We start from the raw sequence: 15,016 nt of genomic DNA on the forward strand, positions 1-15,016 counted from the left end.
TTAATTTTTATTTTAGTATGTATGAGATCATTCATCAATATTACCTATTGCCCACAACTGTGTGGCAGATTGTAATATCTATCAATAAATAAATCTATCAAATCAAAAAAAAAAAAAAGAAAAAAATTTGTCAAATTCCATTCACTACTTATGAATCGCTAATGTTTTCCTTAGCTCGCCTATTGTGTATGTTGCCATAATCCATTCTATCAGGTATAGTAAGTTAATGTATTTCCTTTGTTATTTTTCATTTTTAAGTTTGCATCCTGAATTGTGAAACTTGTTATTCATGCAAGAAGTGAAAAAGATTTATTTTCTTTAATCGAAAATTTCCAGTATCATTCTATTTTTTAGAATTCGAGAATCAAATTTAGTTTCGTGTACATCTGCCCAAGTCAAATTATTGTAATGCCATACCATCCACCGTTAGTTTGTTTGTGATAAAAGTTCCTGAGATTTGCGAGTTGAGAGAAGATAGATTGTCTCCTCTTGATTTTGTCAAATTCCAATCACGTTTCGCTTTCACATGCGCAAACGTTCTCCGTGACACAGCTATATATATTTTTTTTTACATCTATATTTAAAAAATATGAAGCGGTGCACGCAACACAAAACTTTGACTTACCCTCCTAGTTATTCTTACTAGATTAGGATAACATCTAGCTGATATTAAGATGCATTTAATGGCATGCTGATTTACCGAAATTAATAAAATCTACGGTGACGTTTTAGAGAAAATTAAAAAAAAAAAAAAAAAAAGCTAAGTTAGTGATTTTATCGAAAAAGTGTGTGAAACATCTCAGGAACATCAGTCCTAAATACATAATTTCGGTTTGTTTTTGTTGAACGGTTGAAGTTGTTCACAGACCATTTTCCAAGACTTGATTATTTTATGTCTAAAGGGTTTAAGGTCATTCCTTCATTGCTTGAATTTATGTTTTATCAATACACCTTTCAGAAATTTTCATTGTACAATATATACCCAAGGCACAAAATTCTTCTACATCACTAATAGATCTATATCTATTAGTGATGTAGATATGGTCTTGGTTTTTCTTTAAAACGAAAAAAGTTATAGATATAGCTTAAAAATCACAAACAAAATATTCTATTTGGTTCCCTATTGTATATTTTGGTTTTATTTATGTTGTTAAATCTTAATAATGGTGTATTCTTAAATGTGTAATTTTAACTAAATACAAAGATGTATATATTAATTTTTAATTGTGTTTATTTAATCTATTGTATATTCATCTCAAATTTAGCAGTAAGAAGCGTTTCCGGGTCTGCTAGTATGTAGCAAAATACTAAGTAATTGAGTCAATCTGTGATTAATTATGCCTTATTGATCAGTAATTGTTTTATAAATGGCATTATTTGAATCCGACAACTCAATTAGATAGATTGTTCTGCTAAAGGTTTTCATTGTGGAGAGTAATTTTTGGTCAACATGTGGTATTTGTAGTTTATATTAGCAACAGGTAATTAGCAGGTATTAGAAATTTTAATACCTGTAAAATATAGTTAAGTCTTATATTGTGCTGGCTTGTGAATAAAAGTGAAGACAAAATTTATAATAACTTCTTTGAATCATGTTATAAGAGAGACCGTTATCTTTATATAGAATGATATTCTCACAATAACCACGGTTAAGTAACGGAAAAATCTATTGAATTTAATGTTATATGATTCGGGGCATAATCACAATTGATACCTGGAATGTGGTTCCACTAACCTGGAAAGCTTAGTATCACGAATGAAAGCGTATAAAGCTAGTCAATACACCTTCGTACCAATAGGACGCTGATATAGGCCGTGCAATGACAACTTGTTAAAATTATAAGTTTAAATATTGCATATACTTTATATTTAGTTTTTATGTAACTAAATAGGAACTAGATTCTCTACTTTAAGTCAGATTTCGGCCCTGGATCGAACATTTGGCTGAAGGCTATCCTTTACACTTCCAACTTCTATAAAGTGTGTACTTGATCCTTCAATGATTTGTGGTAAGTAAACATAACACAACCTTCACCCTGCCAACCTTTTTTTCAAGAAATTTTGATGACTATAAACATAGATAGGTTGTCACGATGAATTTTATTTTAAAAATATCATTTTATAAGGCGGGCGTAGAGTTTCACTATTATGTCAATGTAAAACTTCACAAATATGTGACCAATTATTGTACATTTTCAGAAGCTTGATGAACAATATATTTTAAACGAAGTTTATCAAAAACTAGTCAATAATTCTCTAATTCAGGCTTATTCAGTAAATTTAATAAAGATCTTACATAGGCTGAAAACATGAAGTGCTATAACTTAAAAAGTAATAAAGTTATTAATTTTGAATTTTATAAAAATATCTTAAATATTGTTTATCTTTTATTTATCGATAGTCATAAACAATTACAATGACAATAAACTATCTCTCTTTTTTTTTTAATTTACGCGTTGGACAAAAAATAAAATAGCATGTTTAGCTTAAATTATAGTTGAAGTAATTAAAATTAACACCTTTGAGTTAATTTGCTAATAATGGAATAGAAAGAAAGTCACAAAAAAATTTACGACGTTTAAAGCAAAAATTTTAAAAATATTTTTAAGCAATCTTTCTCCCGGCAAACTTTTTGTCTTTTCCACGAACAAGCTTGAATGTTATGTTTTTTTTTATATATTGTCTTTTCCATACCAGTGCCTCTATCCAATATCCAACTTATGATTGGAGTACTACAGAACTAATCAAGTTACGCAAGTTTTAAAAATAGTTAACACAGAACAAATACTTATCCCATGTTTCAATTTTTAAGGTTATACTGCTCCATTTGAAAATAAGAACAAATTTTAACTGATTTAAAATTTATTCGTTGAACCTTGTGTTTTGTTGTATTTAATTAGAGGTTTTTTAATTAAGGGATTATGAACTTAATATTGATTGTTGAAAAATAATAAAGCAAAATGATTACTTATTTATATTTTATCTTTTTACTTTGTTTTTTATACTATATGGATATTAGTGACGATTAATAACTGCAGTTTTATTTTCTAGTATTGATGTAATTAAGTAGTTTCAGAGTGATCCCTGACTTATAGAGTATTATTGGGATTAATTATGTTTTGTTATAGTTATCTTGTTATATATATGAAAAGAATGTAGATAATCAAATCGATAAAACAATATATGTTTTAATTAGTGAGAGAAAAAAAAGTTGGAGGAGAGATATATTTTTTTAAATTACTCATCTAACGGCGAACTATCTTTTCCATATCTTTCAGTTCCCTTTTTTGTAACTGTTATCTCTTTAATTATCTTTTTCATTACTAGCAATCAAATCCTTCAAATCAAAGCAATTATAAAAGGATTAAGTAGATTGTTTGAAAGATATTTATTTATGTATCTGAGAATTTTTTTTTTATTTATTTATTGATATTTACAACTGTAAAGAAAAATACAACAAGTAAATTTGATCATAATGACATAATGATATGATACAGGATGTAGAGAAACTACCCGGTAGTAGAACACTAAAAACAGTTTACAATATAAGGTCACGAGGCCATCTTCTTTTCAGGCGCCTTGGAGGATTGCCAGGAATGAAAGAGAAAGCAAGGTTAGAAATTAGTGGGTTTGAGAGTTTATTATGGAAGGAATAATATCGGGTTTGGGCTAGATCGGTTACATAAGGAACATTTAGGTCTTTATGGATGGTTTTATTAGTAACAAAATAAGGAGCATTGAGGATTTTACGAAGAATTTTGGATTGTAAAGATTGGATACGAGAGGAATTCGAAGGTTTAGTGGAGGCCCAAAGCTCAACTCCGTAGATGGGCCTTATTATTGTCATGTAGATCAGTCTTTTGTAATGAGTTGGAAGTTTAGACCGTTTGTCTAGTAAGTGCTGTAATAGTCGAAATCTGCGTGCAATTTCCTGTCTTTTCAGTCTTGTGTGAGGATTCCAGGTTAGTCGTTTGATCTGAGAAAAGTAAAGGCAAAACAAGAGCAAATTTGACCTGAATGAATTTGAGAAATCAGAATGTGAAAAAAAAGAGCTATTCCTTTCTGTAATTTTACTTTATGATAGTTTAAAGGGTAAATAATTGAAGGAGTTAAGTTAAAAAGAGTAAATTTTAAGAAAACAAGGTACAATTAAATTTTTGGAGCTCGTTATGTTTTGAAGTGTATATAGCCCTTTTACATCTAGGTATCTCAGTTATTAATTGAATTTTATGGTTAGAGAAACTCACACTACCTAGATGTCTAGGTGCCCACCTACTCCCTTTATCAAAACTAGAGATTCAAAAAATGTTACATAGCCATTTCATCCACTTACCCCTTCAATTTATATAAAGTTAAAAGGTATTTTATTTAAATTTGAAGATACAAATTCATAAATAAAATATATGTAATGATATCTTGAACATCATATTAAAGGATTTATGTCTAGTGCGGATATGGTTCCTAAAACATTTTATAGTGCTGAGATATTACCAATTTTCAAGGTTCAGTATTTTCAGGGTCAATAGAAGGTATGCGGATGGAGGGATGGATCTTTTCTGCGTGATATTTTATAAACAATAATACTACAGAGCACAACTCCCACGTGCCTATTAATTGTACATCTTATATTTGAAAAAATTGAACAACCAGTGTTGCAGGGTCTTGCTACCAGGTCATTGTGGGATTGCCGGAAATGAAAACACAGATTCACAGTCCAGACTAGCTAATAAGACTTATCAAGTCATCACATCATCATAAAGCAAAAATGTTAAATCTTGGATTGTGAGAGTGACTAACCATGAATGATAAAAACCAACAAGCTAAGAAACGTGCAACACAGTTGAAACCTTCAACTATTGAAGGTATATTCTGTTATAAATGATATTTATAAGTGGAAAAAAAGAAGATTATTTATGTGAAAAAGTTTTAGATTTAAAATATTTAAAAAAATAAATGTGACATAGGCAACTAGCTTGCAGAAAAGATTTTAAAGAACATGGCATCAATATTTAAGGTATGAAAATGATTACTTGAAAATGGCCTGAGGGCCGAAACGAGGGAGAGTTTCTGAAAATAAAAGTTGAGAGTATAGTTAGATCAAAATTGTGTGTGTTAATAATGAAATAAACCACTCTCAAAACATCATTATAATAAATCATTAATATAAAAAAACATTTTTTCCAGAAAACAAAGTGGTCGTTTGATACTAAATACGAACAATATCACAGTCTTTTTCAGATAAAAGATGTAGTTCCTTTAAAAAGACACTGGTTACTTTCTGAAATACTTGAAGTGGTTCTTTTGAAAATGCACTTAAATGGCACTGAAAAGTTGTTGCGTATACACTAGTCAGTTGCTACGTCGACGATTACTCATAAATGGTATTGTTATCAGCCTAATTGATATTTTCAAAAAACGTTTAAGATATATTGGTTCAATTGATTTAACTAGTCTATATTAGAGAAAAAATTGAAGTGTCAGTAATATTTTTTTTTTGTAATTTCCTGAGGAAATATAAGATGAGCCCTATCGTAAATTATTAAAACAATGCACATTATTTTATGTTAGAAAATTATTAAATTGTTACAGAGACTATAAACGTTTATGGTTTCTATAGTTCTATATTTGCAATAGGTCCCGAGGTCCATTTTCTGAAAAATAAAAATTTATTTTGACAAAATAATGAGAATTCCACATTTTATGAATTTTGACGAATATCATAGAAACTACTTCTCGTAATATTATAATAATACAATATTCTAAACTAAATCATGGTGCATTAATACAGCTTCAATTTGAGTCCTACTAGACGTCTGTACGTCTATTAGTTTCTGAGATGTAGTTTTTCAAAAATCAGAAGTTTTTTTCTAACTAACGAGAAACCAAAACAAACATTTTTTTATTTATTTCGGCGACTATCATAGAATTATGAGATGTATCTAACCCAAATTGAAGCTGGTTAAATGCACTATAATATAGTTAATAATAGTAATATTAGCAGGATTAGTAGCTTCCATGATATTCCCCCAAAATAATAAATTTTGGATTCTCATTATTCGCTTAAAAAAAAAAAAAATTATCAAGGGAACTATTGACCGTATAGAACTGTAGTTATGGAAACTCTAACGCATTTTTAAAAAATTAATACCTTTTTTCCAATAATTCAATTAATCACCATTTATGAAAACAACAGATTTGAAATAACAGACAATGTCATCATTGATTTAGAATGGAATACACTTTCATAATCAACATCCAAAGCTTCTCCTGAAATTAGTACTATATTTTGGCTTCAGTGCTACGCTGTCTGTTATACCACCAATCATTGGGATTCAGGTGATTCTCTATGTTTATTTCGGCAGCATGATCGTCAGTCAAGATTTATTGCTATAAATAAATATCTTTTCACTATATGGTTCGTGTTATAGGTTCTCAGGAAGTTAATAAAAAGAAAATGCATATATATATTACTGACACTTAAATTTTACACTAATTTATATAAGTCGATGTAATTAAAACACTATATAATAAACGTTTCTTGAAAATATCAATACATCTGGTAATTGAGCTATTTATGAGTACTCGTTGAACTTAGTGCTGACTCGAAGTGTATACGCCGTTTTAGTGCCATTTAAGAGGATTTTCTAAGGAACCACTTAATGGATTTTAAAAAGTGATGTTTTTTTTTTAAAAGAAGTATAATTGATCTAGGTGTTATATACAAAGAATTTTTTAATATTATTTGTCGTGTAATTACTGTTTCACATGAATTTCCAACTTTCGTATGAACGACTTGTAAAAAATAATTTTACTAGTGCTTTTTAGTGATTAAAACAATTATTTTAGTCTTTGTTCTATGGTATAAGATTCTCTGCCCATCTATCCTCAATAAAAGGCCAATTGCGGTGAAATTGAACCAAATTGGCGAGTTTACGATCTCTGGAAGCCATTTCAATATAGTGTTGCCACTTACTTCTTCTGGAAGCATTTTCTTTTTTAATCATTAGTAGCAAGGAATACAACGATGTACAATTAATGTGTGGAAGAGGAGAGCAACGGTGAAGAGTCTGGCCCACTGACTACAATGTATTAAATCATATTTTCCTAATATCTGCTTAATGTGGTCTAATTTATAATGTTGCTAAAGTGACAGCACTACAAATTGAACAATATCCTTGAACTTGGTCTAAATTATTTTAATAGTAGAACTGAAAATTTACCTACATGTATTATATATTAAATAATTTAAAAAAAATTTTTTTGAAGGGTTTTGTATTATTATTTTTTACATATGAGGATTATTATTGTTTAATACTTATCTTACCTGGATCTGTCTCTTTTACTATGTTGTTCATAACTACCTATCTATTCCTGGGAATATGATTTTGTGAGTATTTATGTATTTTTTTTCAGTCTATCTCCCCCTCTCCCCTACACAATTAAAGAGCTAAGTAGAAGAAAATATAATGTAAATAAATTAATTTTTTCTTACAGGAGTATTTTAAATACTTTTTATGAATAAAATCTTGTTTTATTTTTCCAAAGTTTAAATTATAGTCATTTTTAGAATTAAACAATTTTTCACACTATTTTTCGGTATCTATTTATTGAAATTTACAACTAAATTAACCAAAAATATATAATTAGTAAATTTGATGAACTACAATGGCATGGGACTTGTGGAGTAGCTACTCATAGGTAGAACTCTAATAACATTTCTTAATTAGAAGGTTCCGAGGTCATCTTCTTTTTATACGTGCTGGAGGATTAGAAACAAGTAAGTTTGGGTTGTTAGGGAGTTCATTATTGAACGATTTCTGTTTGGCTCTGGCCAAAAAGGCAACATAGAAACCATTATGGAGGAGATTTATTTGTGATAAAGCAAGGAGCAATGCCACAAATAAAATATGATTAGGGGTTTAAATTTTAATTCAAATGATTGGATATGCGCAAGGAATTCGTTGGTGTTAGCGGAGAACCAAAGCTGTAGTCCAGATTGGCCTTGGAAATGATATATGCATGCAAATGAGTCTTTTAATTAATTTTAAGTTTAGACCGTTAATCCAGTAAGAGTTGAAATTGTCAGAATTGTTTCATATCTATAGAATTTATTCATTGGTCATTATTCACTGATAGAAGGCATGTGCCATCGACAAATGTTTTTCAGTGTAAATTAAGAATAAAAAATATTAAATTAATTTTTCTGAGATTTACATTTATGTAATAGGACAAGTTTTTCCATTTAAATCTTCAATTATAATGTGCTTTCAGATGAACCCTGATGTAATGTGAAATTTATAACACCTTGGTTAAGAAAATCAGTGACAAAAATATGTATCAAATAACTTACCAGGAACGACTCCAATCTTGAGCCTCTTGTCCCGGACGACCTCATATGCGGTTTTGGTTGCGAAAAGGTTATAAGGATCGTGATCGTCCGAGAAGCAGTAGGGATCAGTGTCTGCGGTGGCCAACCCCTGCAGCGAGAAGCAGATCAGCCCAGCTAGTAACCACCCCACCATATTGTCTAGAACAATATTTAGGACATTTATCTATAAATATTAAAAGTAAATATTATATTAAGTTGTTTATAATTAAGTATATAATTCATTAAATTATATTAGTGTTATGTTTTGAATTATAGAGATACAGTTTTTCTTCAATGTTTGGAATAAAAACTTTACCTCAAAAACGCTTAGATTCAGGAGCTTTAATGAACATACTTACACAGGAAATATATATCTCACATAATAATAATATTTGTAGATAGAGGAGATTTTTAACTTTTAAAGATGTGATGAAAAATATCAGCTCTTGTACTATAAAAAGCATAAATAAAAAAATATTTACTTTAAAAACAGAAAAATATATGGCTATTGAATAATCAACTCCAAAGGAAGGAATGTTGCCTTTGAATTAACAAGGGGTTTTCTATAGCTGTTATATAGCAATACTTACAATGCAATAATCAGAAATTTAAAGAATAAAGCTTGCACAGTTTTTTTACACACAGCAGTAAAAAAAGGATACTTAATAATTTTGTATTTTAAGGATTGATATATGATTTATTTCTTTTTGTGGTTAGCACAGTGGGTTTGGACTAAGATTATTGAAATAAAAGATTTAAAATTAAAAGGATAGGAAATAATCACTCATTTGTCTAGAACAGCCTGTGAGCCTCATGTGGCCCGCCTTAAACATTTCTTCGGCCCGAAAGAGATTCATCACAGTTTTAAAAAATATATTGATTTTATTTTCATAGTGGCCTCAATGCTGAACATCCTTAGATACGCGCAGTTGAATGTTGGTAGTCTCAGTTTCAAGTGAATATTTGCTTTTTGGTTTCATATATCATATATTCTTTACAATATGCGTTCAATATTATTTATCATATCATCTGTGTGTATATGTAAGAATAATAGTAAACACAATAATAATAATTCATGTTTCAATTTTGCATCCCAAAAAAATATTTGTGGTGGGTCAATTATGGGAATATATAATTTTATTTTATGTTTACTTATTATTATTATTAGTTATGATTTACTTGAATAGTGACCCTTAATACACATCTCTAAGCTTTATTAGACACAACTCTTCTTAATTGTAAATAGGTTTTTGTACCTTTTAATACCTTTAATTTTTTAAACGTGTATTTTTACCCCAACAAACGTCGTTTTTCTTTTTTGGTTTAGAATAAAAGAATTTTTTATTCGAATGTCGGCGGAACACTTGGCGAGAGATGCCTGGACCGTCCGATACATTATGGCAGTGATTCCCAGCCAAAAGAGGTCTGCTGACTACTAAACTGAAAATTGAATGAACCAAGTCGGAAACGATTTCTAATTTGGAGGAAAGGATGTTGTTCTTGAAAAAAAATTTAAATCAGGAAGCTTGAAACTGGACTTTGAGTCACTTTTATTCCGCAAACAAGTTAAAATCTTCTAGTTGATAAGCATTGCATCATAGCAACGCTTGGATTATGTATGTTTATTATTTATGAAGCAATCTAGCGATTCCGATTTCAACCGCCAGCTCCCAATCTGAAGATTTATTCAGCCGCTCTCAATATTGAGGAACGCTATGCAACTGCACCTGATGTTCAGAAGGGGCTTTAAATGGAGCGAAATACTTATCTTAACTTGGATAGCGTACAAAGAAAACCATGGGAGCAAGAAATCAGAACGGACGGGTACCAACTGATGGAAAGGCATTCGAGAGAAAGGTGATTATTTGTCGACCAGCAATTGAGAGCGGTTTTATTTACAGCCGATTCTCTCTTCGGTCTGTACCACATAGATAGTCTAGGAGTGTGGAGTCAACCAGAAGCGCGATTCACAGCCTTTCCCGACTATCATTCATGATGTGGAGAGGAATATAGTTCCACGTTCATACTGTACTAATTTTCACAGGTATCGAGGAATTTATTGCTCAGAGCCACAGTGAGATGTACTTCTCGCTGTGACCCCATTTTCTCCATTTATTGGTGAATTTTTCATTTTGATGCAGTATTATGCGCGCTCGTATATTTCAAGAATTTTTACTCAATACTTTGGGTAGGTGAAAATTGTAATTCTCGACTGACTCGAAAGATCTCCTGATAGATTCATTTAGCAGTTGTATTCATATTTTAAATTTGCCTTTTTAATAACAGAAATACTTTATTTAAAATGGAAAAAATCAAGATGAATCCCATCATATTGTTGGGACATATAAATAATATTAATAAGAAGATAATATAAGATAATTAATCTTATGTATCTTCGATGAAACAAAAGAAAAAATACTTAAAAAATTAAATAAGTAATTATAGTGGTAGGATACTGGATTAAAAAAGAAAAAGAGTTATAAGAGAGTAAAAATTAAATTCCAAATGAACTGATAAATAACTTTTTTTACCAACCCTTTTCAAAAGATTCATAATTTCAATTTTCAATGCAATAAAATTTAAATACGTTTTCAAGAATAGTGTCTCGAAAAACAAATTTTTTTTTTGCACCAGAGATTCTGCTTCTTAGAATTCCGCTAAATCTTCGATAAACAAAGCGGAAAGTATAGGTGAAAGCTTGCTGCCTTGTTTCATGCCACAATTTGTAGAGAAAAGTTTACACAAACTTTCTCTATTCGACACAGCAGATTTAGTCCACTTTCAGATTATCTATAACCTTAGCCAGTAGCTGTTTGAATAAAAAGTCCAGCATTGAACAAAATGTCAGTGTGAAGTGAACAAAGAGCGTGTGTGGCGTTTATCACTATGTTAGTGGTATCTAATAAAGTTTGTTCCTGTAATATAAGTGAATATAACCGAAGATGTAGGTACCCCTATAAATTACAGATTTTTTTTTAATATAGCAATATATTATTTTATCATTATGTTATTTTATTTATTTTTCATACAGATAGTTTGATTATGTTCATCTTGTCTATTCTTTTGTTTGTATATATTTTAAGAGAGTTTTTTTTTTATTATTATTTTTTTTTCTTTTTATTTTATTTTTTTTTTTTTTAAATTTATTTTAGTATGTATGAGATCATTCATCACTATTACCTATTGCCCACAACTGTGTGGCAGATTGTAATATCTATCAATAAATAAATCTATCAAAAAAATATAGCACTAATCCTCGATTCTATCTTCAACTCATTCTTCTGTACCGTTATACAAAATAGAATTGTTTTTAGATTTATTTTAAAATAAATAATCGATATTCAGACTACTAATTCATTATCCCCTTGTTAACTAATTTTGTTAGTTGATTATCTTGTTTAGTTAATCTCTTGCTAGTTAATCATAATTCAAGAACTTAGGATTCTGGAGTTGGTTAGTTAATTAATAATGAGGAAAATCCATTTCCACCAGAGAAATTTTGTATAGATCGAATCTATGACCGAAAAGTCTCGTCTCTCAGCAGGACTCATTCTATTATTAGAGCTTTTTTCTGATTCGTCACATTGCTAACCGCAAAGTAGCAAGATTATTGAATCAAATACCATTAGGAACTAGTTATTTCTTTATAGGAAAGATAATAGAAAAGATAAGATCCAAACTCTAGACAAAATAATAACACACAATCACAGTATTGAGCAACATGTGAAATACGGAACAATAGTAAATCTTATGGAGCTCATATTTTCAATGGTAATTTTTTTTTTATGATGTAAATGTGCCATAAGGGCGATGCATTTTCTAAGTTGTTTGAAAAAAAAAAATAATCTAACAATATATATGTTCTAATAACTCGAAAATTCTGCCTATCAAAAAAAAAAAAATTATAAATATATAATTACAACTGATTGGAGGAAGATAGTCCGGGTGGTGGTCAATAAAAGTATTTAAATAGTAACAAAAAAAATTTATTATCAACCAACGTTTTAATCGTTTCGACGATCGAACCAACGTTTTCGAAGCCCTACAAAGTGTTGCGAAACGTTGGTTAACAATAAGATACCTTTATTGACCGCCACCCGGGCTATCTTCCTTCAAACAAATTCATACGGTCAAGATGATACTTTCCAATATAATTACTATTGTTTGTGATTTTGCTGCACAAGAATAAATCGAATGGCTCAAGTTGGTCTATTCAGAACCTACGCAGCCCCCAGAGAGGAAATGTCAAGATCTATTTCTCAGAGTCGCTGCGAAATAAATATTCACTGATCCAGGTTGGAATCGAACCCAAAACTTTCTAAACAAAAAAAAAACACTCTGTGACCCTCTTATTATATCTTCAGATATTGTAAGTTTTCTTTCAGAAATTTAAAACAACATGGCATTTCCAACTTTTATTTTTGCAGCACAAAACAAGTTAGAATATTACAAAAGAGTTTTTGATTAATTTTTATGGTTTCAAAATGTTTCTATGTAAATACATAGTATATTAAGCATTAAAAATGAGAGTAAGAATAATTATAATAATGAATACGCTTATCTACATTATTAATAAGTAAAAATTTGTATTTTTTGTTGCCACACGCCAAACTGTTGGCGAAAAAAAAATAAGAAAAGTATTATAATTAAAAAGAATCAAAAGAAAATGTTAATCAAACCTAAGGATGATAGATAGTGATAATTTTACAAGGATTCATTCATATTTTACGAGAAGATGGTTGGGGGTGCGGTAAAAATGAAACACAAATAAGTTGATGTAACTTATTTAATTGTGCTAACGTTTCAGCTACAGTTTCTAGCCTTTGTCTGGGCTAAGAACAGAACAAGATAACAACCAATGAACACAGAAAATAAAAAATAAAATATAAACAAAATGGCATAAAGTGAATAATTTTACAGAAAGGAATTAATAAAATGAAGTGATGAGAGAAGTGGAAAATAAAATGTATACATAGGTAAGAAGGTAAAATAACTTAATTAAGGAAATAAAATAGAAATGAAGTTATATAATGCAAAGAAGTATGAATATATTAGTTATTAACAATTTAAAAATTAAAATATGGAAAGAAAAATAAAATTGAGAGAAAGAAAATATATGTAACCATAATAATTGATAAAGAGGCAAAATATAAGTAAAGATTAACAGAAGAAATGAATAGAAAAAAATATTTTGAAAACAAAAATAATAATAATAACAATGACAGATGTAATTATACTGGAAAGATAGTTGACCGTGTGAAGTAGATTAGAGGAATATAGTTCGGGTGGCGGTTAATCATTCATATTTTAGTTAATGTAAATATTTTCAATTTAAATACATTTGAAAACTGTCACAGATTAAGCAGAAAGTATCGTGACCTCTTTTTTTTTAAAAAGGCACAAATACTTTAATCACAAGGTTTCCATTCACCACCCAAATTCTTGCATTCATTCAAGGTCTACCAAGACCACTCAGTTATGCCTTCATGAATGTGGGCCTAGTTCATCTGAAAGGAATTATGGTCTTATGAAAGAAACGTTGTGCTCAAATATATAAGTAAGGTCAGAGATTGATTATGATTTTAATTGAGGGGCTGCATTCCAAACCTAGCAAAATTTTTTTTTTATTTAACAGTATTGATACTCTTTGTATTATCTCAATAGAGAAGAATTTTTTTCTAAAACAGGTAAATAAATTAATTTTTGAGTTGTGAATTATTGTCATTAATAGATAAAACATTCGAAATTATTCTTTTCCAAGAGAAAAAAATCAACTTAGAAATACCAATTGTAAAAATTTTAGTTAACCATACATGGTTGTAATTTTGCTGATTTTGATTGTGGTTCACTTCATTCAATATTGAAGGAATATGGGCTTCTGAAAAATGTACAAACAGCATCGAGGGACTGCACGCAAACACAGGTTCGTATTCATCCAATATTTATGTAGCGGAATACATTAAATATAGGACCCGGTAACATTTTGTCACAATTTTGAACGCCATTATGGAGTCGAGACAAGCAAAATAATGTTGTACTTCCAATTTTCGTTAATTCTTTTTATTTATAACAGAAATTTAAATTTAATTTTCAAAGCAGTCATTCAAATTACTACAAATCAGGGTAAATGTGGTGTATGGCCCACAACTTTCGGGAAGGCTGAAACATAAGTACCTAGTAAGATCTCTTTCTGAGTCTTGAGATCATAGGTTCCCAAAATCGCCAAGACCTCTACCCCTACACTTCTACACAAAAGATGTCTACGGTTTCCTTAGTCAAAATTCGTATCGCAATAACTATAATAATTATTATGAATGTATTTGAAGTACTACACTTTAAATTGTAAAATGAATTACAGTGGATCTACCCATTACGAATTCAATTCGTCGGCATGTTTTGTTTGGTCAACAACTGGTCATGGCTATACAGGTCTCCAAGGTCGAAAGTCAGCTTTGAATCTAGTTAGTGTTATCACGTTTGTAAATAATGCTCCAGCTGTGTAATGAATTTACGAGTATAATATGGATTCCTTTATTAACCATTACCATTTGTTTTCTAAATGATACCATATAATAGTAAATTAATTCAGTTTTAGTTTCTTTATTTCTATATCTGTTTTAACTGAGGCAAGTTAATTAAAGATTAATA

The 15,016-nt window shown here is 29.6% G+C and overlaps 1 protein-coding gene across 2 annotated transcripts in view; it reads right to left on the reverse strand.

Moving 5' to 3' along the window:
* LOC106690856 (multiple inositol polyphosphate phosphatase 1) overlaps positions 1 to 15,016 on the reverse strand; it is an 88,306-nt gene that overhangs the window by 34,334 nt on the left and 38,956 nt on the right. For both annotated transcript variants that reach the window (XM_014436438.2, XM_014436437.3), the window contains exon 2: positions 8,351 to 8,527. In XM_014436438.2, the coding sequence (XP_014291924.1) occupies positions 8,351 to 8,522 (172 nt within the window). In that variant the 5' untranslated portion in view covers positions 8,523 to 8,527. The remainder of the gene's footprint in view (positions 1 to 8,350; positions 8,528 to 15,016) is intronic.

The sequence above is a fragment of the Halyomorpha halys genome, unplaced genomic scaffold (assembly GCF_000696795.3).
Source record: "Halyomorpha halys isolate HHAL.00 unplaced genomic scaffold, Hhal_1.1 Scaffold1912.1, whole genome shotgun sequence".
In the NCBI taxonomy this organism is placed as follows: domain Eukaryota; kingdom Metazoa; phylum Arthropoda; class Insecta; order Hemiptera; family Pentatomidae; genus Halyomorpha; species Halyomorpha halys.